This window comes from Agelaius phoeniceus, chromosome 1 (genome assembly GCF_051311805.1).
Source record: "Agelaius phoeniceus isolate bAgePho1 chromosome 1, bAgePho1.hap1, whole genome shotgun sequence".
Lineage (NCBI taxonomy): Eukaryota > Metazoa > Chordata > Aves > Passeriformes > Icteridae > Agelaius > Agelaius phoeniceus.
In genome coordinates, this window is record NC_135265.1 from 44,836,516 (window position 1) to 44,864,301 (window position 27,786).

Below are 27,786 nucleotides of genomic sequence, written 5' to 3' on the forward strand. Positions count from 1 at the left end.
CTTAAAAAACTTAAAAAACAAGTGAAACAAACTCCAGCCATCAACCCCGCGAGCTGGGATTAGGCACCAGTGGAAGACAGGGATTTCTGATTTATCCTGTCTCGCCAAAGACTCACCACTGCCCCTGCACAAACCTACACTGCATTAGGGCAATGCCCAACATCAGCACATTACAATCGTGCCTACAGAGATGTGCACACAGTGATCCTACACTGGAACAGCATCCTGGCTGTGAAGTTTCCCTGTGTGTAGGTAGAAAAAGCCAGACCTAACATTGTGTTGTGAAGGATTGCACTGTACCAGGAACACATCCTACTTATTTCTTATTATTACCTATAAGCTACCCACCTGATCACTAGTAGCTAAAGAATAGTGACATTAAAAGAAGAGCAGGGGAAATCTCCCCCTTTCCCTGCAATAAGTCTCTAGGATTGTTTTGCCCTTTTCCTTTAATTCACAGTTACCTCACTTTGTCACCACATTACGGAGGCAAAGAAGTGAAACAGGCCTTTGCTGAGCAGGCAAAGTGCAATTGATTATGCGAAGTTAAACTGACTGAGAAGGGATGGACATGAGGGTGCTTGTCCCTAAAAAATCTGCTGGGATTGTGTCAATATGCCTTGGGTGGGTAGTGAAGCCAAATTGCAGAGAAACCCAGAAGCTGCAGCAGACACAAGGGAACATTCAATACTCTGCAGTGTCAAAAGGCTGGCTGGGTTCTGCTCAGCTGTGGCCCAGGTGACTCCACGGAGGTTTGGGTTTTACTAAGCCAATGATCCTGTAGATCATGTCTGGAGCAAGCACTGGTGTGAGAAGCAGATGCATTTGTATAGTATATAACTGGATACCTGTGGCTATAAGGGTAGGAAATCATCCGGGTGTCAGCGTAGAAAACACTGCTGGTATTTTAACACGTACATTGTACTGAATCCCCGTCCCGCTGTGCCCGTAAACACCATTGTGCTTTTCATCTGCCACATTTGCAGCAGCAGCAGCAGGGAGATTTCCCCTGAAATGGGACTGCTGACCCAGCAGCCGCCCGGACAATGTGACGGGTGCTCCCAGGCGGCACAAAGCCCCCCTTCCAGAAAGCCGTCGCACAAAGCCGAAATCCCAGGCGAGCCCCAACCTGCTGGGCTCGGCACATCCCTCCCGCCAGTGCGGGGCCAGGCGGCCGGGCTGAGCGGCGGTGCTCGGCAGGCTGGAGCGACAACATGCCCTTGCCGAGGCGCCGGTCGTCCTTCCTGGGGCAGCAGCCCTCCACCTCCACGGCGGAGAGCTCGGGGCCGCCCGGCCGCCGGGTGAGCGTCGGAGGCGGAGGGAGCCTGTCGAGACCCCCCGGCGTCTACGTGGGCACCGTTCCCACCGGCGGCGTGAGCAGCCTGGGCACCCGAGTGTCCCGTAGAGCCCTGGGCATCAGCAGCGTCTTCCTCCAGGGTCTCCGCAGCTCCGCCGCCGCCGTGCCCCTGGCCCCGGGGCTGGATAAGGGCAGGGGTCTCTCCTACGAAAGCCTGAACGGCTGCTTGGTGGAGTACATCGAGAAGGTGCGAGCTCTCGAGCAGGTCAACCAGGAGCTGGAGGAGCACATCAGAGTCTACCTGGACAAGAAGGCGGCCAGCGTGAGCAGCTGGGGAGCGCTGCGGGAGAACTGGGAGGCGATTTACCACCAGGTGAGCGCCGGAGCGCCGCCGGCAGCCGGCCGGGCGGGAGGGAGCTGCTCGTGAATGCCCTCTGATTTCAGGGCGAGGAGCCCTAGACAGAGGGTTCAAAATCTATCTTCATGATAATTAGCATTATTATGCCTATTAAGCGGGAGAATTGCCTCAGGCATCGTGCGCATGGGAGCGATTGAAATGCACCCCAAGGCGCCGAAGTCTGGGCTGGTTAGAACCGGTGGGGTTTTTTTCCTTTTTTTTTTTCCCTTATTTTAAGTCTGTGGTTATTACACTGAGTATCAAAATTATTGAAAGAAACCTGCTAGGACTGAATTAGGTTATCCCTCAACATTATATTACGAGCACGTTGTGGGGTTGGTTTTTTTTTTTTAATCAGCAATTCAGATTTTTACTTTATTCCCTTGTTGGCTTAATAACATTTTCAAAAGCTCTATTTATTTAAAAATAATAATTACATGTCTACAAATGAGTGGCTCTCTTCCTTTCCTTTGCCATCACCCCACCATCCCTTACTCCCACCTTCTCCATACGGCACAGATGTTTATTGTGGGGGTGTGAAATAGTGTCTGTACTGACCTCATGGACAAGAAGGAGTTCCTTTTGCTGGCCAGTAAGGCCTTGCAGGCTGATGTCCTGCTTGCAGCAGACACAGGGCTCTGTCTGCTGAGGTCTTGGTGCACCACACAAGCCTGGCTTCCCAGCTCCCAGACAGTGGGAGCAGATAGGATTCCAAAGACCTGGAGTCTGGCATCTCGCACTCCTCTTCCCAGCAGCGCTTGTGCAGGCACAGAAAATGCCATCACTGGGTCTTCTGAAAGCCTGAAAGCCAACTTTAGGTCACCTGGGACAATTGTGTGTTTTAACTTGGGCTGGCCAGTTTTACTTTGCATTTTTAGGGCAGGTGTTCTCCCAGAACACTGCAAACGTTGCTTGAACCCTGAATGTTGGCATAAGCTGTTGAACAAAGATCGTGTCAGCAGAAACACCCAGTCAAGCACCAGCTTTTAAAGTTGCTACTTTTTAGTATTAGTAAATGACATCATTGCTTCCTGAAGGGAGCAGCTGCTGAAGTAAAGGGGTGCTCTGAATCTGGAGTACAAAAAGGCATCTCCTTGAACCTATTATCTCACTGGGGAAGATGGGGACTTGGATAGGGGACAAGGAGTTAATCCTTTGCAGCCGCCATCCCATGTTCTCCAGACAAGTGTCGCATTTCATAGTTGTAGACTTCACCTGTAAATCCTACCAGGATTTATGGTTAAGCCCAAAAATGTGAGACCATAGGAAAGGACCGTTTAGGAAGGACTGCTTGATTTTTCATTTTATAACCCCCAACATTGCAGTGCAGATGAACCTGCAAAAGTGATAATTTTTCATCCAAATTGCTTTCCTTTCAACCTTCCTTTGTAGTCATCCTTGTCTCTACTTATTTTTTATGAATGAAAAAGAACATCTCATAATGAAATCTAGCCTGAATATCGGGCTCTCCCTATATGAAAATCAGAAAAATAAAGCCATGTAGTAATAGCATTTGTGAGTATCATAGAAGAGAAAAAGATTAGCATCATCCGTATCTATTTAACTATCAAAACACATCAGAGAGCACATAAAATCTTCTGAATTGCTTCAATTAAATCAATAAAAGAGGCATCACTTAGTGGGTTTTGTCTTTCACGGATGTGATCCAAGCTGTGATGTTCAATTCTGATTAATAGGTTTCTTTGCTTTTTTTATTTAAGCATTAAACCCAAAATGAAAGTAGGACCCTATCCAGCCCAAACACCAATTAGCTCATTCGTCCTGGAGCTAATTGGTCAAATTATGCCAGCATCAACATCAAAACCACTACATTTATTAAAATAATGTCAAAATCAGTTGCTGCAGAAACAGCTGAAGGCACAGCAAGTCAGAACCCTCCTGGCACAACACATCCCAAACAGAAAAGGCATTCAGGAGCAAGGTGTAGCAGAAATGAGGGACACCTGGCAGATACATTCCTAAATGTAATTTTTGTAAATATATTCAGATTTTCTGCAGATGTCCACATCCACCTTGATTTCTTTAAAATTGGCATACCCCATTTTCAGCTTCTTGTAAAATTTGACCACTCATTCCCAGCCAGGCCCATGGGTTCAGTGGGGAGAAATGCCTGGCAGCCATAAAACTCCTTGGTGCCATTTGCATAAAGCAGCTATGAAAGTTTTGGGGAAAAAACCACTCAGGCAGACACCTGGATTAGCCCAAGCACTCATGATAGGGACAGTTTTTGAACAAAAAACAGCAAAGGAAAATACACGACTGGGAGGGGGTCTAAGCAGCAGCCCTTTCCTCTTGCCCTGCTAATGAGAAGACATGGACACAGCCACAAAGGACTTTCCTGGTCTCAAAATCACAAATGTGACAGGCCTATCTCTACAGTGGCACAGGAGAGACCCCAGCAGACCTGAAGTCCCATTTCCCTCCTGCCCTTCCTGGGATGTGCTCCAGCATCCCAGATTTCACGTAGTTGCTTTGCCAGCAAAAGCAGCTTGGTGCCAGCACATCTCCCAAACACAGAGCTGAGGGAAAAACGAGTCAGCGAGTGACTCAGAGGGTGTGTGTGAGCACAGGGTCCCTCAGGAAAAACCACTCGTGTTTCCTGGCAATTGTCAGAGCTATGGCTGCAGCAGGGAATCACTGGTGAGAGCTGAATGATGGAAAATCACTATCCAGCTCACAGGGTTAATTACCCACCTGGGCAGCTGGCTTTTAGCAGAGCAGGTGGACACACACTAACTGGGACAAAGAGAGAGGATTTTTGCAGGAAAAGAGGGAAATGAGAAATCCTTGCCAAGAGGAATTCATATGACAGAATTACAATTTCATGACAGAAATATAAATTTTACCCTGTGCATACTTTTCCTCTCTGGGCTTCATCCTGGTCTTCTTATGCAAAATTCTATCTCTAATCAAATGTGTCTCTTCTGCAGAATAGGAGACTGTTTGCAATGGCAATTCCTTCCCAGGGAACAGGGCAGCACCTGGCAGAAGTGGATGCTTGAAACAATCTGAGTGAGTTTACAGAGAGAAGAGAGTAGCTCAGCCTCCATGATTGCTCAATTACAGCTGAATGGGAGACACAGACATTTATTTTGTCTATGAGATGACACATAGTGCAGTTCAGATCACAGGAGTAAACACACAAGCAAAAGAAGGAATCAACATCCTGGACCAGATTTATCACTGCTGTGACAGATCATGACATCCTGTGAATGGTTGGGAGCATTTGAAAGACCTCCAGAGTATTCCTGTGGAGCTACTTTTATTTGCATTTGGCCTTTCTATCAGCATTTAGTCAGTGAATATTAAGCCTGGAGAATATGCAGGTCTAACAGCCTGAGGAATTGCCACATTTGGACTCACACCCACTAATTTATTTGCTGCAGGGTCAGAAGAGCCTCTGAGTGTTACTTGTGACACACTCTGGCACAACACAGTGCGTGATCAGTGTCTGTAAATGCATGAAATAGCACTCTGCTACTCATCTGAGGGTACAACAAACTCCCACAAAATGGCACAAAGCTTGATCAGCTGCCCTATAGAGGATGGCAGTGAATTAGTTTTAATCATGTTCTCTCAGCCACCTCCAACAGCATAAATTTGGGCTGCCTTCACAGGCAGCTGTGAGGGGCTGTAAGGTTTTCTCCTTGTGCTTGGGCAACATTACAGTTTTACAGATCATTTCTTGAAGAGGTATCTCCTGCTTTGAGAACCAGGCATTCTTTGATGCAGTCCTGTGTACTTATAAAATATTTGATGTATACACAAAGTTGAATTTCCCTGGATGCAGCAGGAATCAGGAAAGCAGCCATCAATCTCAGCCTCTCTCCAGGTATTACCTTTCCTGAGGCCATGTAACAAATGCTGCCCTTGCTGCCTTTGAGGTTTCCTCCTTCAGGCTCTGAGAAAGAGTTCAACATGGAAAGCATGACCAAGAACATTTAGAGTTTATTGCTTGGCAGTGGGCTGCAGGCTTTTAGCCTGATTTTAGTTGTGAGTTAAAATGCGTTGGAGGCAATGGTCTCAACTATTTCCTTGTGTGTTTGGAAGGAAAGACTAGAATTCGACACCTTCCGATCTTTCCCCATGGAGGCATTTGCTTTACTGAAGTGAACTTAAAAGCCAGAGAAGTTTCCATTACATGAATAATTAAACCATGAGATTCATTATCACAGGCCACACCTGAGGCCATGAATTTAGTAGCAGTCAGAGAGGATTTAGACTTTTGTAAGAACAGCAAAAGAATACAAAGCTACAGATAAAGCACAGCTAAAAATTTGAAGGGTATAGTAAATCTTGCCATGCCAAACTTGACCAAATCTCTGTTAAAAGTCAGAAGCTGCTAGTCACCAGGGATAAGGAGTCAACTCTCCCTGGGTCTGTATGACTTCAGTCTGGCATCTGCCCACTCCCTTGAAGCAGCTGTTTTATCCTTGATGCCAGTTTTAACCCAGGAAATGGGCCAGCATGTCAATGCAGATTTTTATGCGACTTTTCTTCCAAAAAGTTAATATTGCATTTTCATGTCCATAAAATCACAATAAAATCAAAGAAAATTGTTGCTGCTTTGTAGTTAAGATGTTTAATACTATGAATATTCACTGTTAATTCAAGAGCTGGAAAAAATCGTGATCAAAAGGTGTATGTGTAGCACAGAACTGAGTGTCAAAAGACAATGTGTGACTGAAAGGAGCTATTGTTAGTAATGATATTTGCATTTTTTTTAACTCTTCCCATTTTGGCTCTTTGAATGTGCATCAGTGATTTAAGCCTCCCAGAAGTTCTGTGAGGCAGGACAGCACTGCCTTCTGCTTTACAAGCAGAGGAGGCAATGTCTAAGTGCTTGCAGCATTGCAAGGCCTCTCATTCCCAATGGACACAAAGAAGGGTGTTTCCTAAACTGCTGCATCATGTGTTTTAGTATACGTGTCAGCAAAGTGGCTACAAATCTGTCTCAGTAATGCTGTGTGTTTGCATCCAACTGTTGATTAATAGGAGAATTAAATCATACAAAAGAGCCCCTGATGGAAGACTTAGATTTCTTCTGGAGCCTAGGAAAGGGCTTTCACAGCTCATGCAAATCAGAGGGAACTAAGATTTCAGAGCTTGTGTCAAAGAGGTCCCTCTACTTCTGTGCTGAGTAAATGCCAATTTTCCATCCTTTGGGAGAAACTCAGGTGTCCTGGTGCAAGGGAACCTGAGGACAGAAGAGCAGCATGTCCCCAAAGCCCCAGCTCTGTTCAGCTGCTCCGAAATGCCACAGATGGAGAATCCAGGGTCTGGGGAGTTAGGATAGTGCTGGTAAAGTGGGGCTACAAAAAGATCAGGGAGAAGGAAATAGGGGGTTGAACAATGAAGAGCAGCCAGTTCTGTGTGCAAACAACAAGCACACAGAATTCTTCTGTACTTGTGTGCTGCTGGCTGGTGTGCGGTGAGAGTGAGGGACCATCTCTTTGCCTGTACCTGTGGCTTTCGTGACATCTCTAAGTCCTGTGCTTTTGCTGCACTCCCCAATTTCCCATGCCCAAACTGGGGCTTCCCCCTGCCTCCCCCCCCCCAGCAGCAGTATTTACAGAGCCTCTCCTCTGTCCAGATGCTATTTTCATGAAATGAAATGTGTTAGAACTGGATGTCTCTGAGATGGCCTATCCCTCTATCATATTGTTTGGAATAGGCCAAGAAATCCCACAGTTATTGAAGAAAAATAGGTTTCCCGTGCAATGGTGTGAAACAAGCTCCAGCCCCCAACCACCTTCCCTGCTTTTTCCTAACAGTAGGGAAGAATGAAGAAAACCACTTTTTAAACTCTTGTTCCTCATCAGATTGAAAAGATGAGAGTGCTTTTAACTTCCTGATTCATTACGGGCATAATGGATAGTGAAGATCAGGTTATTTCTCCACATTTCTCCTTATCAGATGCTTTCAGGTATTACATATTTGTTGGTCCAAACATTTGTAAGACATTTGGAGCAGTAAGCCATTCTCCATGAAGGTAAATGTTAATTACCACCTAGAAATGCTTCAGCTTTGCATGCCCACCTTCACCCCATCACCGAGCAGCCTCAGGGCAGGTGGGAACATAGGGCAACAATCCCACTTGAGATCCACTTGTCTGGATGCAGCCTTGATGTTTCCACATTGCATGGTGTGTTTCACCTGGGAGGAGCAGGATGCTTTGGGTGATTTGCAATCTTAGTTACAGACTTAATTATCTAAGGAAAGATTTTTCTGCTTGAAGAACTCTCCTGGCCAGCTTAAAAATCTGATCTTATTCATGAGATGATTTAGTTTTAACTGCAAATCTTCATGGGTGTCTCTTGAGAAAGACCAAAGAAATGTTCAGTTCAGCTTTTCCAGATCATGGGGTGAGTGGAGCTCTCGAACACTTGCAGAGGTGATCACTCTAAGCCTGGTACTGAATTCTGCATGGTCATAGCTCAGTGCATGTGTGACTCCAGGGCAGGCAGTGGTCTTTTTTTTCCTTTGTATCATTTTATATAACCTTCCTGAATGACAACAAGCTGCTAAGTCACAAGCCTTTCAGGTTTACTTACCCCACAAGTACCTCTTGGACGTTTAGAGATGCACCCCAGAGCCATAGCAATGATGCCACAGTCTGCTTTGCACGATCTTTCCAATCAGTGTAATAATCTTTGAAGGCTTCTCAGGTCTCATATCTATCGCAAGAGCCTAGAGGATCCCCTAGGAGAAGGAAAACGACGCTCTGGGAGCTGAGGAGGGCTCGCAGGCGGCATGAGCAGCAAGTATTCCGTGGCTCCCTGAGGAGGACGACCCTGAAGAGGACTGCTAATATGGGAAGTAGAATAGGAACTGCATAAGTGCTGCTTAAATTGTACCTAGAAAGTATAAGTGGGACTTAAATGATGACAGTACCTTGAGCACAGCAATGAGTTTTGCCCCTTGCAAAGAGCTGGCGATCAGAATAAATGTGTTGCTACAAGAAGATGAGGGCTTAGGAGGAATGAGCAGTTTGATGACAAATTAGAGCCTATTTGCCAAGAATTTGTGAACTTATATGTACAAAAATAATTGTTTAAGTTATCTGGAATGAGTCACTTGAACAGTCCCAGGATGAAGGATTATTTTCAGAATCAAAGCTGTACATCTGCTTAAGATACATGTGCTGAAACTGTTCACTGCTTGAGCTCTTTGTATCTTTCTTCTAGGTGGGTGAAGCAGTCCTTGAAAATGCTCGTCTTATGCTGCACACCGAGAATATTCAAGCCTGTGCTGAAGATTTTAAAGACAGGTAGTCCTGTGGTGGCACCCAGATGGCCACTTTCTTTAAACTTTGCCCTTGTGAACACTTAATTTGTAAGGGTGTAATGATAGTGAGTAGAATGGGCTTGCTTTTTAAGTTGCACATTTATATTCAACACCCTGATTTGGGAGAAAAATAAGGATGGTGCTAACATTATTTTGGAAGATTTTGAAGATTCAAAGTAACAAAAATGTGCACAAGCACAAGCAAAATGACCTAAGCTAGTCTTAACACAGACATTGGTCTCTCGCTGAGAGACCAGTATTCATTCAAAATTGGGTTGGCATTTTATAAAGATGAAATTCCATGTGCTTTTTAGTTGTAATTTTCAGTACTTCAGTGCCAAAACCAAGTGGTTTTGGGAGTAACAATCATTCTGCTACAGCCACAAAGTGAAAACTTCACTACCACACACATGGGTGGAAATGTTAGACAAGAAAACAGAAATGGCCTGTGCTGATTTTACTTTACTGAGAAAAATAAGAAATAAAAGAAGATTTTAAACACTGGCAAACTACTTTTTTATTGTCTTTCATTTGGAAAAGCCTGATAGTCATGTGTATGAGTGCATGAACCTCTTTAGATTTTACTCAGGAGATGTGATCCTTCCAGCTTTTTTTACTCATAATAGTCTCATTCATTTACAAATAGCTTTTTGCAAGCTCTTACACAAAAAAACATACTTCAAACTAATTGATTTTATCTTCTACGGTTTTTATCATCCCTTAAACTTCTTTTTCTCTCTCTCTGGCATTATTTTATTTAATCATAAAACCAGAATGTTTTAATCATTTTTAAGTTTGCCTTTTATTTCAGAAAAGTACAATTCTGAGATACTCATTTGGCTTTACATCCAGAAACTTACATTAATATTTTGTGTAGTTTTAAAAAAATACTTTTTAGAAGTGTCAACTGACTTGGACAAGCAGTCTGCATAACAAAAACAATGTTGAATCAATCTACTGCATAGTGAAACCTCCTGAGATCAACTGCCACTCTCCCAGGCTTTAAACTCCCGGCAATGAAGGGGATTATCAAGGAGCAAAGTGTTTATGAAGCAGGTTCCCAGCTAACCTGCCAGCTCCTCCAGGTGCCCAGGCTGGACAGGTTTGGCACAAATGTCTCCCACCCAAGGAGATTCACAATGCAATCCACATTTTCAATAAAAAGCCTAAACCAAAAAGTTACAAACAGGAGCAATGCAGCAAGCAGTGCTCTGGAATGGAAAGTGCTTGCCAAAACTTCTCTACCATTACAGACATGGTTTGGAAATGAGCTGTTTGTTCCAACAGCAATTCTAGCTGACAAACCAACCACAGAAATTTCCTCTTTATTTTGATACTACTGGGATTTGGTCTTAGAGATGGGCCAGGACCCTAGAACATAGGCCAGACTTCCATGAGCATGTCTGTCAGTAAAATTAATGCTTGATGTTTTTTCTTTAACCATTGCTCTAAAAGGTTTTTATGTAGACAAGTGAGTTGTTGTTCTCATTTTACAGCCAAGACAACTGAGAAAAAGCCACCCATGGTGATACTGTAGATAAATATCAGATCTAGCAAGAAACCATGACTCTCTCCATGCTTTTTCTGGAATCCTATCAGGTTGATAACCACCATAGCACATACTGCTAACTTGACCTGTTTTCTTACACTCTGAATTAATGGCAGGGCACTTCAGGCAGTTAACTTCAAGTAGAAAGAGATAAGGTGAGAGCAAAGTATACTGTCTTTGTTTCTGTGCCTCTGTCTGGGACATATTTGCTAATTGTTTTACTTGCTCAGTTGAGCTGTGTTGAAGTTTGGGTTTTTTGTTTTTTTTTTTTTCTCTGCAGGTATGAAAATGAGCAGCCATTCAGAAAGGCAGTGGAAGATGAAATTAATTCCCTATATAAAGTGATTGATGATGCTAATTTAACTAAAATGGATCTGGAGAGTCAGATAGAAAGCATGAAGGAAGAACTAGCTATGCTGTCAAAGAATCATGAAGAAGTAAGTGCAGACTCGGGATACTGCAAAGACAATGTGTGCCTGTTTCATCTGGTTGGTATCATACATATAGTGCAAAGCAAACATTAAAAACTCCACCTGCTCTGTCTGGGCAGGGGGGGTTGGGGGATTCTCCTGGAACCTACTCCTATTTATTCCTTCTCTTTTAACTCAGAGGACTAACCCCTGAGGCATAATCAAATGACTTACATGTAGGTGTTAACCCTTTCTCGTTTGATAAATGTGACATGGAAGAGCCCCTTCATTTCCTTGTCAGTCACCCCATGATGGTCAAGGGGCTGCACAGTCATGCATGTGGACATCTCAGCAGTGAGATCTGATGGAAGGAGAAAGTGCATGTGCAGGGCACCAGCTCTGGTCCTGCTGCACTGATGCTGAGCATTACCAGGTTGTTATGAAAATACCCTGCTTGACTTAGCAAGACACTCAGTTCCCAAAACTGAGTCTCTCTTGAGAAGCCCTACACTGAAGCAAATCACAGGGACAGTGGCAGGAAGGAGTGCCTCTAAAGAATCATCATCAAAGGTGCTGGCAAAAGCAGGTTTATATGAGATGATATGAAAGTGCAATTTAACTTTGATGGCAAGGTTCATTTTATTACTTACTATATAATGAAGCTCACAAAGGAAAACTTGAATAGGATCAATCTAGAATAGTTTATATGGAAATTGGGGATGCAGAGGGTAAAGGTGCTAAAGGATAAATGTTCAAAAGGGTTAGGGGAGGCCTTCCCATTGAGTTATGAGGTTCAGAGCAGACCCTCTTGCTTTCTGAACTCCTGATGGAGATTAGGTGCAGCTGAGCCCAAACTTGACCTCAGACTTGGTCAATGGTTTATAGCTATAGGATTTGTCAGCACCTGATCACTGACTAATTTAACATTTACAAAATGATCCAATAGAGTTACCTGTAAGCACAGCACTAATTTAACTGTAGATCTGGGATGGCAGTATTCATACTATACTTGCTATAGAGTATTTAAACCAATTCACACATTCACACAGACATGAAGAAGTTTGTACAAAGGTGCCTGTTAAAAATTTCCCTCAAGTTCAGTACAATACTCAAGTCAGATACTTCTGCATCTCAGAAGCATCAAGTCAGATGCTTCTGCACCTCAACAGGTGAGGGCTGAGCCTTGAGGAGCAGTCAGGATATCCCAGGCCCTACCATCAATGAGCATTTGGCAACAAGTATTGAGTATTGCAAACTTGAGACCTTGTTAGCTCCGAGAGGTGCCCCAGTCAGAGGGAGATTGCTGCTCACAGCCCACTGCATTCCAGGAGATCTCAAAGGGCCCCACTCAGGACTGCTGTTTATAGAGTTCCAAGATGATTGGCTTCAGTCACTTGTCAATCTCCATGCTGGCTGTAATCCAAGATGGTAATTACCGGAGTTTTCCTCAGAAGTCTGGTAGCAAAAATATTGCTCCATTTGAGCTATGATTCGGGCAACTAATATTCCAAGTTTATGCTAGGATAGATGACTATCTCTTCTGCTTCCTTTGTTAGGCACCAGAAGCTCCTAGGAACAGACAGTGTTTCTGATAAACACAAGGGAAATTTAATTGCCCAGGAGCTGTTGATTGATTCAGGGTGAGGTCTGTAAAGAATTCCTGAACCCACAGAGAGGCCCCAGTGGGTGGGGAGGATGCACCACCACAGACAGGCAGCCAGAAGAGAAGCCCATACTACCCAATTTTGCAATACTTTCCCACTTACTCACTGCATTCACCAGCACTATTTGCATGAAGGTGGTTTACTTCCTTCGGCAGGGATTTCAGGATTGAACACAAATCAGCATCTTTATTCATGGGGACTTGAATATGGAGCTGTTACTAATCCCTCATAAGGGAGAACAAGCAGCTGTGCTGGTGCCTCAAAAGTAAGGTAGAGCTTGAATTGTGATGGCTCATGAAAGCAAGGTACAATCCTACCTCACATTTCCTACCAGTTGTTCCTCCAACCACAAGATTTCAGCAACACTGGCTTGCCAAGATGAGGTTGCATCATCAGCTCCCTACTTGCATCAGTCTAATTCCAAGGATGGCATTTTGCAGAAAATAACCAGTGGCTTCATCACCAGTGCATGGCAGGAGAAAATTGAAGTTGTTTTAGATAAGAGGGTAAAGAGAAAAATGGTACAAATAAACAAGATCCTCTTTAAACATCCAAGTAATGCAATGACTGTTGTGAAACCAGAAAAGCTGGTCCTGATGCTGTTCTCTGTAGCTATGGCATAATGAGAACACCACCTTGATCCATCTTGATCCTCATGTAGCCAACAAGGAGCCCTTGCAGAGTGGAAAGATGCTTTTTTTCTTTACCTTTTGGGAGCACCTGAGCATTTGCAGAATGCCTGGTTTTCCCATGGCAACAGGACCAGGGGAAGCTGCTTAAGAGAAGTCACAGAATAAAGGCTAGAAACAACTATTGCTGAGCTCTGGCAAAACAAAGTCCCAAGGAGTTTCCTGAAGTAATTCAAACCTTTCTTTCCACTGGTGCTCCCACTAGCAAATCCATGCCAAGTCCTTGTGAAGGTTTTGTGAACTTGGAGTGGGCACATTTTGAGGTTTGCATTCTTGCAGGTTCATAATTCACATAATTCCCATCCATTTTTTCCAGTATTGTCACTGTCAGGGGCCATTGCTTACAAATACAATTCCCAGATGCTTTTACACTCCTTTTTTTTTTTTTGTGCCAATAACACAGATAAACAGGTTGATATAAAAGGATTGCAGTGCCAGACAGTTAAGATACATGTGAAAATCTCATTAATTCTTGCATTCCTGAACACAATGTACAACTGATGTGCTACCTTTAAGTGTGCAATTCATAACCTGCTAATTCTCTACTGCTTACATTACTTTGGAGCACTTAAACTTAAAGAAGGAACAGAATGCTGCCACAGAGGAGAATCCTCTTCATCTAACATGGACATGCATAAAACACACATTTGTCTCACACAAACTGTGAGGCTGTAGAGCTCCTGCTGCTTTGCACATCTTGTATCTCCCAGTAGATGCTGGAAGGCTCGTGCTCCTGCATGGTGCAGCAGCAAGGGAGGAGTTTCTGATATCCTGTAAGCTGTTAGTTCCTTGGCCCAAAGTCCACACTTGCACCTTTACTGGCAATGTTTGTAGTGATTTTGGGTCCCAGCTGCACAGCATGCACGTCTCAAGCACTGGCTGCTGGAGAAACTTGCCACTGTTGAGAGGCTGCTCCAGGCACTGCCTTGGTGCAGGGCTTCAGTCTCCTTCCACCAAGGGGAAAACTCTTCCAGTACCCTAGATCTGCAGGAAGAGACGCACGCAGAAGCAAGGCAAATCCACATCTGAAAAAGAAACCCTTCAGTGCACTAAATCATTAATGTAGAGAGAGCTTTTGGGGCCAAATTTAATTACTGTCTCTGTGGCACCAAACGAGCTCTTCCTTGAGCTTCTCTGAAGATACCATTCAATTGTCCAGTTCACTTTCTTTATGTTTGTTATTTTTGTTCAAGGATGTGAAGGTATTATACAAGCAGCTTGCTGGATCTCAGCTGGAAGAACTTGATGTTCCCCTGGGAAGTGGCCTGGATGACATTCTGGAAAAAATCAGAATCCACTGGGAGAGAGACATTGAAAAGAATCGTGCTGAGACAGGTGCCCTGCTCCGTACCAAGGTCAGCACTCTGTAACCCACTCCAACATCACAGGATATCAAGCAAACACAAAACCTCTCTAATATTCTGCAATATCTTTGAGGGTTGGGTGCTTTTTGGGTTTTTTTTGAAACACAAAAGATGTTAAAAATTCAAAGTATTTTGGTCCAAGTCCAAAGGAGAATGCACTTATAAAGGCCTTCTTGAGATGCACAGAATTAAGCACTGGTGGAAATGGCCCTGCTCATATCACAGGTATCTGTGGGAGCCTTTCAAAGGCTCTGAAATGTTGGCTAAGGAAAACAAACTTAATCAGTTGATACCTTCTGTATAGGATAAGCCACTGTTATTACCCTTCTTACTAGGGCTGTTCCTCCACTTAATAATTTACAGGGGTCTATAAATAAGAAGGGCAAAACACATTGCCCTCTACACTACAGACTCCTTGTTCTCTCCCTGATATTTTTTCCCTCTGGCAGCAGAGGGAAAACTAGATATTAGCTTAGAAATTAAAAGTGATGATAATAGCCATTCCCTTTAAATAAGGGTTCTCCTCTCCTGAGGCTGAGTCTGAGACAGACTCAGCCTTTTAACACAGCTTTTTCTCTGTCATGAAGGATCTCTCATTTCCCAAAGTAAGTATTTTTGCACAGCTGAAGCATTAAGTTCAGTGGATGATCCTGTGTGTTAGAACCCATCTCGTTCCGAGCTGGCTCTTACAACAGAGCATGACAGAGTAAATCAGGAGAACAACAAAGATGGTGAAGGGCCTTGAGGGGAACCCTGGTGAGGAGTGGCTGAGGTCACTTGGTTTGTTCAGTCTGGAGAGGAGGAGACTGAGGGGAGACCTCATTGCAGCCTGCAACTTCCTCGTGAGGGGAAAAGGAGGGGCAGGCACTGATCTCTTCTCTCTGTTGATCAGTGACAGGGCCCGAGGGAATGGCCTGAAGTTGTGTCAGGAGAGGTTTAGATTGGATGTTAGAAAAAGGTTCTTCACCCAGAGGGTGTTTGGGCATTGGAACAGGCTCCCAGGGAAGTGGTCACAGCACCAACCTGAAAGAGCTCAATAAGTGTTTGACAATGCTCTCGAGCACATGGTGTGATTCTTGGGGATGGTCCTGTGTAGAGCCAGGAGTTGGACTCGATGATCCTTGTGGGTTCCTTCCAACTCAGCATATTCTGTAATTCTGTGAAATCATAACTGCAGCAGTGCTGTTGAAATACTTAGCAAAACCATATAAACATATCTCCCCTGTTCCAAGGTAAAGAGCTGCCATGAGAGGTGTAGGGGGTATTGAAGGCAAACAGTGAGAAAAAACAACAAAACCAACCACAAGCTCTGAGTTAATTCTCAAAATAAAGAAGAAAAATCCTGTGACAAAATTGCTAGGAAACATATAAGAACCCAAGCAGAAGGGTTTATCCCAGAGGTGCCATCAAGTTTGTGAGAATGCCAGACTTATTAAGCAAAGCTTTCATAAAGTTAGTCTGTGGGGCCTGATTTTCAGCTCACACAGTCCAAAGGAAGTGAGTGACACAGTAACAAACTGCACGAGCCTGGAGAGTGCCTCCATACAAAGCACATGCAGCCCTGAAAAGCCAGGGCATCCTCAGTGGCCTCTTGAGCTTTCCCCAGAAAAATGTGTTCCTGACCCACTGCCAGGTTTCTGCAAAATGAGCATCACTCTGATGGCACCAAATTCTTCAGTGCTCCCACTTGCCTGTCCTGCTTCTTCCTCCTCCTTGTCCTCCTGTGCAAAAACACCCTTACAACTTCTTCTTCCTATTTCTTTCATACCTTCAATATCTGGTCTTTTAGCTGCTCAGAGATATCATTTGTTGAGAAAATTGACAGCTCCTAGTACACTGCTCTATCATGTCTTTGATACCCAACCCACCCCTACTCAGCCATCTGAGCCTAAGCTCTTACCAGTTTCAGTTGTTCCTGTTTTGGTTTGGTTTTTTAATGGAACAAAGAAACAGAATATCACAGATTTCTGGAGTGATCAGTTCTGGTTTCTGCACAGGTTCTGGTAAGACATTCCAGGGGCTTTTTTTGCACAAATGTAATCCAGATGATCCAGTTTTGTGTCCCTTATCTCCTACAGACACAGATCAATTCAGATTACTACTATGGACACAGGTGACAAGAGTTTAGCTTTTACCAACTAAGCTTGTGGTTTTAAATCATCTTTTGTTGTTGAGATGTATAATTTGGTAATCCACACAGTGAAAAACTTGCTCTTGCTCTTTTGTGACATCACAGGAGGGAGAGCAGTTCCCTGCACTCCTTGGGTCTTCATTACCATTTTTTCAGTGTCTCTCCGTGAGGTTTTCCTTGGCCCCTAATATTTTAGTTTCCTTTTTCTGCACCTACTCTCTGATGTACCTGTGATCAGTTCAGACCAAGTTGTTTCAAATTATGTCCTAGCACTGACTTAGACATGAAGGCAGTACTTCAGTATTTTTGTTCTTTTCTGATTAATTATCTTGCCTCATTTGCTTTGTCTTTTGACTAGATTTGTGTGGCTTGATTTTTCAAGGATATTTGGGTATCAAAACACAACAATTTAAATTCATACCTAATGGGGTTTCACATTAGCCTTTTTTAGACAAGTAACCCCAAAACTCAAGTCCGTTGGTTTCAACTGTGCACTTTTTTGTCTGTAGTGGTCAAAATCCTTCCCCAGATTGACACAAGTGATTCAAACCCTTGTAAGACATGCGTGGTATTTAATATTTTTCCCTGGAAAGATACTTTACTTACTGATGTGCTGTTCATTCATGTAGTTTGGTTCCAAACATCCACCTCTGCTTATTGCTAATCTGTATAGTTTTCTGTCATCCATAAATCCTTCTAATTCATGCTTTATTCCCAACACACTAGACCTTGAGGCATCAAGCTGTTAAGCTTCTGTCTTAATGGAACTAGACCTTCATTTTCCTCTTCATGTTCTGTCTCTTGAACAGCTGTTGATCCATGGAAATGTTCTGCCCTGAGCACACAAATACACAGCTTTCTCTCTTGTCTTCATAAAATGTTCTGAAAAATCTTGTGAATTATGCCGGTTGTTTCTCCCTTTTTTGCTACTTTGCTAAAACTTTCCCAGAACTCTCAAGAGCTTTTCAAAGTAACTTTCTTTCTTTAGATACCACGCTGGTCAACTCTGGGTGTTGGTGTTCTATTCCTAACCATTCTTTCATTATCTGGAGTCCATGAAAAACAGACTAATGAGGGATCCTGCAGTCATGCACAATGCTTGGCTCGGCACTGTACCGACACTTGAAATCCACAGATTCCTAGGAAACTCAAGCACCAACATGATAAAGAGTTAGGAACATGATTTCATCCTCTCCCTCCATTAGTCCAGTTGTTTGTGGTCACCACATGTATAGCCTTTCCCTTACAGAGCATCTCAGGAAGAGAAAAAGTCCCCAGAAAGCATCAATTGCCTAGTGAAGAGGACACACAGACTGCTTCTGCATTTCTCCACAGAAGGAGCCCCAAAGCTGAGCCCAAGTGTCATGCCCAGCAACACATGGACACTTGGGGCTGGTAACCCTGTAAGGAGGGTGGGGAAACCTTGTGTGTCCCAAAAGCTTTAGAGTGCATCACCCTCCTTACAGGGTTACCAGCATTCAGTGTGTGCTCACTTGCTGTGTCCTCCTGAGTGCTCAGGACCTGATGCAGCCACCTCCATCTACTCCAGCTGCCTGTTCTCTTGTTCACACGACTGTGGTCAAGTTCACAGCTTAGGGGAGCTCCTGGAAGGGTTTCAACACCACTTGTGGTGAGGGCAAGCTGGATTTACAGGTAGCATTTGGGCCACCAGCAGGGTAAATGTCAAAGCCAGGATTCAGGTAATGGGTGTAGGCTAAAAATATAGATGCAAAGGCACCTTCCCTTCCCTGTGTATCTCTCTAAAAGAGGTATTTGCAGTCCTCGTACCCCAAGAAGGTGCAGACTACTCTCTCAACACAATTTAGGAGACACAATTTACTGAAGAGGTCCTTGATCTGTGGTTCACCAGGAATAGTCAGGTAGAATTATGTCCCTGGGAAGCACAAGCCCCAAAAAAGCATTTCCAGAAAACACAGGATCTGTACATTTTGCTGGAAAGGACAGGTTTGGTGCTTGGATTGAAATTCAGCCCTCTGCAACATAGGTTCTTAAATCTAAATTTATGTTTGAGACTTAACTGGCATTTAAATGACCTTTTCCCACTGAAGCTATTTCATTCACAATGTGCAAGGTGTGGGCTTCACATGGTAATTCAAAATAATCCCTATTTTTGGTGCATGGTCCTAGATTTTTTAAAATTCAATCTTACTTTTAAAATGAAAGAAAACCAGAGCAGGGTCAAGATGAAGTTTCAGAGTAGGATGGAAGTATTTTGCATAGTTTAATTTTAGCATTAACCACAAGAAATGTAGGTTTTGACTGAAGAACTCCATTTTCTAGAGAGCCCAGAGCTCCAGGCTAAAAAACCTTGATCTCAGCCCTTATTAAAAGGTACAGATATTCTATTTTTACTAAGGTACTTTTTCCTTCACCTATTTTCAAGGAACCTGAACTAAACACATATAAAACCCCTCAAGCCATAAGAGCAGGAAATAGCATAATTAACTTAGGACTTAATTAACAGGAATTTTTTTTTGACTCCTGTGATATGACTTGCTGTCTGACTCATAGAATCTTATGTGCAAAATTAAGGTGTGAGTAGTTCTGAAGACACACAACTTTTCAAGAAATATTATAGTATGGCTATAAAATGAACACTTACAGCCATGTTTTCTTTTTAGAGATAATTTTAAACATACAAGTATGAATTCTGAACAGCTGTTGTTGACACAGATAACATAAATATGCTTGTATGCATAAGCCGTTTTACAGTAAATGCCTAGAAAATATGATAATTTTGACACTAAGAAGTATCCAGAATTATTCAACTGAGGAATCTAATGCACAGGAATCAAACTTAGAGTCAGGATTGCCACAAACTGTGAAAATATTACTGTCAGTTTGGTCTGCAAAGAAGCTAAACCATAACTTGTGTAGGTTGTGATGACAGTCGCCTTCTTTCACCAGCAACAGGCTGAGACAGCGGCTGCCGTGCGGACCCAGGAGGAAGAGCTGGTGGAGGGCCTCAGAACCGAGTTCCACGAAACTGCCTGCAAAATACAGAGCTTGCAAGCAGAAACTGAATCTTTGAGAACCTTGGTAAGGAATTCTGGGTTTTCAGTGGGTGTATTCTCTGAGAACTCAACGCAGCCTCTGAGGGGAACATTCCTGCATTCCTGGCTTGGGATGCAGAGTTGAGAATGAATCCCATTTTTCACCAATCTCGAGTATTGAGTTGTTAGAATGGCTCCTGAGGTACTAAAAAGTCTTTTTTCCCAGCCCCGCTCTTGAAGAAGTTGGGATTCCTTGGCTCTGGTTTTCAAGATGGTTTATTTTCTTTTATCTAAAACATTTTTTTTCCGACCTGCGGAGTTCTGTCCAGCAGGTTGGGTTGAGGCACACTGACTGCCCTCGGGGCGGTGTTATCTTTTTGTACTAAAAACTATGTGTATTTTATATTTACAATAATTTTCCAGTACCCATCACCTATGTTAGGCAGTTTGTCTCTACTCTAAACCAATCCAAAAGTGCCATCATCACAGCAGAAGATGGAGGACAAGAAGAAGGAGAAAGACAGGACACGCCCAGATTCCTCCATCTTACCTCTTGAACCCCCATTCTAAAAGCCTCAAAATTGTACATTTTCATCCTGTGATAAATTTACTATCATTCAATTCAAACCCTTGTAGCCTGTAACTCTTCACACAAGTTGGTAATTGTTTCCATGGGTTAAAATCAAAGGCACAGATGTCTTTGACTCTGTGCCAGGATCTCTGAGCCCCCTGCCAGGGTCTCAAGTCCTCCAGGGCAGCCAGAGGAATGTCCTGGGTTCTGACACATCAAATACTGTTTCCAGAGATGCCAGACATTTCTGGGCTCCTCTTGATTGAAATGGTGCTCTAAGTGTACCACATTTGACAACCAGGCTCCAAATTTCCATCTTCAGTGTATTCATACTCAATCTCACCAAGATTGCTTAGTAGTGTAGTACTGGACAATGTCAGGAATATCTGCACCTTGTAAAAGTGCAGATATTCAACTTTTGTAATGATAATACCTAATACCAAGGTAGCTAAAGAAAGGAATTCTTAAAATATATATATAGTTAATAGAGATATTGGCCAAACCTGAATAAAAATCACTATGAAGCATATGGAAATTGACTGATTCATTGTCTGCTCTCCTGCCCTTGCAGAAGAGGGGTCTGGAGAACTCTTTATATGACGCCAAGCACTGGCATGACATCGAACTGCAGAACCTAGGCTCTGTCATTTCTAAGCTGGAGGCAGAGATGGGAGAAATCAAAGTAGAAACCGAGCAGCAGCAGAGAGATCGTGAAAATCTGCTGACTAGCAAACAACAGCTGGAGAAAGACATTGCTGCATATCACTGCCTCCTGGATGGAGAGCAAAGCAGGTACTTGTCCTTAAAATAATGAAGAACATGTTCCCTGGGAAGGGGTTGTGAGGTTGCTGGAAGCAGGAGGACTGGGGTGCTTCTCATGCTTCATAAGGCTGGCTGGTAGATGGTGAGGTTTGGAGAAGCTGCCAAAGGGGAGAACACACCAAAACCCATCAAACAGAGATTCCTAGTGTATTGGAGATGAGTGGTTTCCAGCACTACCAAAGAAGGACATGGTTTGGGAACATGCCATGAGTTTCGCTCCTCTGAAGGTTTGAGATGTGACATTAAAAAGCTGCTACCAGGGGCTACATTAGTGGCTGCAAAGCAGATGCGGTGTTGTTTCCTGATTTGAATACATTATGCCATCCTTCCTCCTCCCTCAATACAGGCCAAATATTATAGCTGTGATCCTGGGAAAACTCCCTGTCTAGGCTTGTAAGTTTGTCCTGAAGTCCAAGGACTTCCACTGACTGTATCTTTTGTGAAGAAATGTAGTCCCAACTCTGAAGATTTTTTCCTCTGGGAATAACCTGTAAACACCTAAACACCTTTACAGTGATTGGGTAGAGTTGCTTGGTTGGGCATTTCTAAGATCCTTAACCACCCTTAGTCAGGAACCTCTGAGAATCCAATCCACAGATTTTGACTTGCTCTTCTACTCAGGACAGGGAGAATTTTAAAATAATCAAATCTTGCTGAAGCTGGTGAGATTTCACCAGCTGAACTGAGGATAGGACTTGGTTCAACAATTTTCCTGTTTGTAGTAGTGACCAATTTTTATTTTTATCTTTTTTTTTTTTTTTTTTTACTTTCAGCTGATTATGACTCCCAGCTCACAGATGACCATTGCCATTAAAGCAAAAGATGTCACTGCCAATTATGTTCGTGAAAGCTAAAAACTCATCAAAGCAGCCTGCTTTATACAGTTTGATTCAACAATCAAAGTAGGTTGTAGCTTGAACAACTTTATTAGACCCTCTTCACGTAATTGCTTTGCTTACAGATTTCAATTTACTCATGTTGTTAAAATTATAATAAAAATAAAGAATATCAGGCTTTTGTTTGATTTTTTATTTCCTTCCAGTATTTTTTATGATAGCTGGAGGGGGTTGGATTAAGAATTTCAGCTCTCCATTTCCCACCAAGTAAACTCTTTCTTTTCACAGTATAAATATATCAAGATATATATATATATAAATATATCAAGACTGAGCTACACCTCCACTGTGTACACAGCACCCACATGGAAATGATAATGTTCTGTTTTGTCACAAGACCATCAGCTCAGTAGTGTGAAATCTAATTCAAATAATGCCAAAGGAGTTTAAGTGCACTGTTAACTCAACATGATTAATTTTGCAACATGTAAACCAGCAGAATCATTAATCTAAGCATCCAAACAGTACCTTATAAACACATTTTTAAGTCTAGACTAAACTTCTGGAAAAGCTGAAGGTGCAGGACAGCAACAGCAGTTCTGCCTGCATCCAGGTTACATCCTTTTACTGTATACTGGAATTCCAAGCCAGGGTATCTGTTTGTGAAAATTTGATACTTTTTGAGATATATTTTTACATTTGTTTTTATATTGCTCTTTCTTAAAATGGTTGCTCTTTCTTAAATCAACATCCCTCCAAGGCAGGTCAGCCACACTTCTTTTGAACAGGAATTCACACAGCATCATCCTGATGCCTGACCTTAGGTCATTTCCTGTATTTTGATGGTATCATGAGGAAAAAGATTTCTCCATCTTTCACTTTTGACTTTCTTTGATACTTTAAACATTGACAACCCCATTGCATTGCATGTGCAGTATGGTCACATAAAATGCCAAGATGGAGCTTGCATTTTCAGAGAAACATAATGAACCTTAGCTCCTATCATACAAAATTTTAGGCAGATCACTGGTTTCCTTCACATGTTTCCGCACAGCGATGAAGTTAACCATACATGTGTTTGTTGGATTGGGACTTCACAAGACCAACACTTACACCAGGTGACAACATAGTTCATTTAAAGGACTCAAAGACTACTGAGAAATTGCATATATTAGAGAATACAGTGGCATACAGGACATACGAGAGGTAGACTTTAGATATTTTGATTTTTAATTGAAACATTAGCTAAGAAAGCTACTTAGATTTTAATGACTGATAAAATCAAATACTCTCCAAGTCCACTAAATGTGATCCACCAGTGAATTACAGGAATAGGGATACAAGTGTTGTCATGCCTTTCCCTGTACATTCCCCTACACTTGAAAAATCCTTCCTGATGCAGCTGCTTGACAAATTATCCTTCATTTAATCTCTGCAAAAAGTCCATCTGGCATACACCACCTGCAAGATTTTGATAAAAAATTACTGGATTAAAAGATTACCCAACAACAACCAAAAAATAAAGGCAGATGATGGCAGATTCTAGTTGGCTTTGTTTTTTTTTTTTTTCTCATATCATGTAAGCTCCTCAGAGAAGCAATAATACTTTCTTATACATCGGTGCAGACAGAACTTAGCAAGCTGAGTCTCCATCAACAGCAGTGATGATGAGAGAAAATACACACAAACAGTGACACAAGAAATTAGATGTCACATGCCTTGCGTTGGGGTTAACTGGTTGGTGTCTAGGAATGATCACTTTTTGGCATTAACAGAACATAACCTCCCACTCATTCCTGACACAGAAGAGAACAATCTCCCTCTGATTTGAAAGTGAAGAGGGAATTTAAAAAACATAACAATATACAATCTGGATTCAGATCCATTTGCTATCTTCTAGTGATGTTTCAGGTGTGAAGAGCAACTGACTATCCCACTGTGAAACTATTCTTTATAAATGTCACTCATGGAGATAAATCTGATGAAATTCTGAGTCTACGGTTATACTCAGATGTGAAAGGAAGATTTTTTAAAAGTTTTTTATATGTCATGATCCATTGTACTCCATAAAAATTAAATTAGATTAATACTAAGATGTTTATTCATTGGAATGGAAATAGTTTCTTTCAAAATCATCAAGGTATTTCAGCACAGAGAAGTGTCTGGAAAAGGAGGAAGCATCTAAGCATAAATAATGAATTTCCAGCAGCTTTTCTCTCTACTCCTAACAAAGACCAAAAACCACAGAAAAGATTATTGTTTTGAATAGCCCATCAGAAGTCAAATGTAGCACATCTGGCCCCTCTAAATCAAGGTGTTTTCATATTAAGTGCTAAAGCTCTTGTGAAGAAATCTCTCTGCACTTTTACACAGACTCCTGTGAGTCCCTAGCTGGCTATGCAGCCCCTCCAGGCTGCTTGAATGCTGTCTAAGCATTGACAGTCTTCACTGTGCAAGATGGGATATTGAGAATATGAGAGACTAAAGGCTTGCACAACTATTTGTAAGCAGTAAAGTTCATAAACTGATTTAGCTTTATATTTATCCTCTAGTCTAGCAGTTGCTTTATTAAATACGCATGAACACGTTTTCAACTGGTTTTCCATAGAAAATCAGCACCAGAAAACAGATTTTATTATCTCCCACTGCAGTATCTCTCACTCCTATATTCCTGTGAAGGAATTTGTGGCATTTGCTGTTATGAACACTCAGGATGCAGTCAGAGAGCACAGATAATACAATCTAACAGCCAGCTGCTGCACAAAAAGACACCTCAGCTCCTCCTAATGTGCTACGTATTCCCATTGCGTCGTCTCGTGTTAGCACCAACATCTGTCTGATGTCTCAGGAGACAGCTCAAGATTCAAAATCAGCAGAAAATTAGCCCTGAAAAATGCTGGAAAACTTTCCTGACACTTGGTTTTCTGAATCTGGCCACTGCAGAGACAGACATGTAGCAATGGCAGCACAGGGATGGGAAGGGAACTAGTCCAGACTGTAAAGCACAGCCACCCCCTTGGTGACAGCTAGTCACTAGGTCAGATGAGCTGTGCTCTCAAACCAGATGTGTACTTTATACTCCTCCCAGACAGGCACAGCTTCTTCTGCACCACAGCCTGAACCCATGGCAGGACACTGCTGCGTCCTTGGGGGAAGGAGAGGGTGCCAGCTCTATGTGAGCCCCTGCCCCATTTAAGATTTCACACTGAGCAGCAACATAGCACACCAGCTAGAAACAGGTATTCCAGCCTATCATTCTACTGTTTCTATTTTAGTATAAGAACTGAGTCTGTGGTTAAAAGATTATTTTTAAGGTCACTTTCACTCTGGCATTGTCTAAAATTTAACAGCTTAACAAACCACCATGCACTGCTGGCACCAGTGCCTGCGTTCAGATGGCAATCAGTCGTGGAGAAATGAGCATGATAAAACTTCTCTCTTCTGGTTGCAGAGGTCTGAAACTACACCAAATTCAGAGCTTAGAGGAAGGCTATGCTCCTAAAGAGAATTGGGCCCACGATGTGACAAGGACTCCACCAGAACCCTTCTGCAAGCTGCTCTGCACCTAAGGGCACCTTCTCCAATTTCCTTAAGCAGGCATCTGCCCAGGAGTTACTGAATGTTCTTCTGCTTGTGCTCCACAAATGTCAGTGCAGTTTGCCGTGCTGTCACCTTCATGTCACAGAATGGAGATAATTGGGTACAAAGGAAGATGAAACACTGGGAGACTGGAAATGGAAGTCTGCTCCTAACTCTTCCATCACCCACAACTCACTCCAAATTTCCTTCCTTTGGTTTCTCCAAGCGCACAGTGGCTGCTGCACCACTTTCCCTACATGCAGTAATGCTTCCTGCCTCAGGCTTTATAAAACACATGAAGATGCACAGGGAGCAGTGCCATGGTAGGACTTGCCATAGCTACAGAATGGAGAAGAGGCAGGCAAGCACCACTGTATGGAGAGAGAGACAAAGTCATCGGAGTCCTGGGGGTAAATCTGTAGCTGAGCAGAGCCACTCAGAGTGCGGTGTCTTGCCAAGGGCAGGTCACACAGGTCAGTGATGCTCAGTGCAGCAGGGAGCTGTGTGCTGAGCTCATGCTCCCGGCACAGCAATGTGGCATTCTGGATATATTCCTTGCATAACAAACATCACTTCTGCCAGTCCGTGCCTTCGAGCCATTCTTCAGCCAAGTGTCCTCTGTGCAAGTATTGAGGGACGTTGAATTTGAGAAAGGAAAAGAAAAACACAAAAAATAACTTTTTTCCTGCATCTTTTTACACACTAAGAATCTCAGTGGTAAAAGCTGAAGCAATGCGTTTGCACAGAAATACAAATGCCATGCATCAGCACATTTTCACAACTTTGCATAAAAATAAAACTAGAGGTGGGAGGTAAATCCAAGCATAACTGCATAACTAATGCTTCCTTTAAAGCACTGAGACGTGTCTTTAAATCGGGATCTAAGGCTTCCGAGGCATAAAACGTTGCTGCTATTTTCCATGATTTCTGCTGAGTCTGTTCCAGATTTAACAGCTGAAATGTTTCTTGGTGTGCTGCTCCTGACAGGTATTAAGTTTCTAATCCAGAGCTGGGCATTCCAGCCTTACAGTACTGTGTTTGCAAGAGACAAGTGACGCAGATGCTAAAAGCTGCAAAAAGGCATCGGGTTCACATTCTCCCACCTGACAACAGGGCTATCCATAATAATACAATGAAAATATTTTACCACTTGCTGAAATTCAAGAAATGATCAGCTTAGAATCAGGCACAGCACTGTGCTTAGTACATTATCTACCACAAAAGCTGAGGGACACAAACTGTCTGCTCAGTTGAATGGTATTACCAGTGCTGAGCCTGCAAGCCTCAGCATGGGGCAGTGCTGGAGGTATGTTGGCTTCCCAGGAAATAAAGGAGCACAAACACGAGGGAATGCGGCCTTTGACAACAGGAATGTCAAACACTCTTCCACACCCAGCCGTTCCCTGTCACACCTTCCCCATGACCTTCCATCAACTGGAGGGGACAGTAGGGAGTACCCAGGAGGCACAGAAAAATGAGATTTTACTACCAAATTTGCTCCCTACTTCAGTAATGATTCCTATCACAAATGGAAAGTGTCACTGATCACGCGACATCCTTGGTGTTACCAAATTAATTCTTATGCTTGCAACTTTTAGCTCTCTAGGGCCTCTGTGCAGGCTCAAAGCCTCTAAGTACACAGGTAGTAAAACTACAAGGAGGACATCGGGTTTACACATAAAAAGAGATTGTAACACATTTCCCAAAGGCAGAATGCTTGACTACAGTGACTCAGTTACTCACAGCTACAAAACACTTCATGAAGACATTGTGTATTTAGCCTCTTTCTGCAACGTCAATGGCACCTTGCCTGTTTTTTCAAGCAACCTGAGAAATACGGATGGAAAACACTAAGAAACAGCATTGTCATGGACATAAGTTGAGACTGACAACCTCCAAAGGGTGGAAAAACTTTTAATTTATATGCTAATACACACATACATAATTATTTCAAGTGAAAATATGACATGCACAGAATTATACTAAACAACTCCAGAATACAAACATGCCTACTTTTATATAAATTGTAACACAAATCAATGCATATTTGATGGGCAATTTTCATTTGGGCTCACACTTTCCCAGTAGGAACTTCTATCTCCTTTAGACGGCTGATGAAAGAAGTAATTGGAAAGAGTGTTTCATGTAACTATTT

The 27,786-nt window shown here is 42.8% G+C and overlaps 1 protein-coding gene and 1 long non-coding RNA gene across 2 annotated transcripts; one reads left to right on the top strand and one right to left on the bottom strand.

The window, feature by feature from the left end:
• The first annotated feature begins 944 nt into the window (after nucleotides 1-944).
• On the top strand, nucleotides 945-22,227 carry BFSP2 (beaded filament structural protein 2). The gene is made up of 7 exons (XM_054633352.2): nucleotides 945-1,670; nucleotides 8,903-8,985; nucleotides 10,832-10,988; nucleotides 14,508-14,669; nucleotides 19,738-19,869; nucleotides 20,966-21,186; nucleotides 21,990-22,227. Exons 1-7 carry the CDS (start codon nucleotides 1,215-1,217, stop codon nucleotides 21,991-21,993), a joined length of 1,215 nt encoding a protein of 404 aa, XP_054489327.1. The 5' UTR covers nucleotides 945-1,214; the 3' UTR covers nucleotides 21,994-22,227.
• Nucleotides 21,949-27,423, bottom strand: LOC129120641 (uncharacterized). Its single transcript, XR_008534297.2, has 2 exons — nucleotides 27,375-27,423; nucleotides 21,949-26,249 (listed from the first exon to the last, which is right to left on the bottom strand). It is a non-coding gene; the product is annotated as an uncharacterized LOC129120641 (long non-coding RNA).
• Between the last annotated feature and the right edge of the window lie 363 nt (nucleotides 27,424-27,786).

Excerpts from the sequence above, each read along its gene's own strand:
- BFSP2 (XM_054633352.2), top strand. The coding sequence starts at position 1,215 with ATGCCCTTGCCGAGGCGCCGGTCGTCCTTCCTGGGGCAGCAGCCCTCC. Across the intron at positions 1,671-8,902 it reads GGGAGGCGATTTACCACCAG|GTGGGTGAAGCAGTCCTTGA; the intron begins GTGAGCGCCGGA and ends TCTTTCTTCTAG. Across the intron at positions 8,986-10,831 it reads GCTGAAGATTTTAAAGACAG|GTATGAAAATGAGCAGCCAT; the intron begins GTAGTCCTGTGG and ends TTTTCTCTGCAG.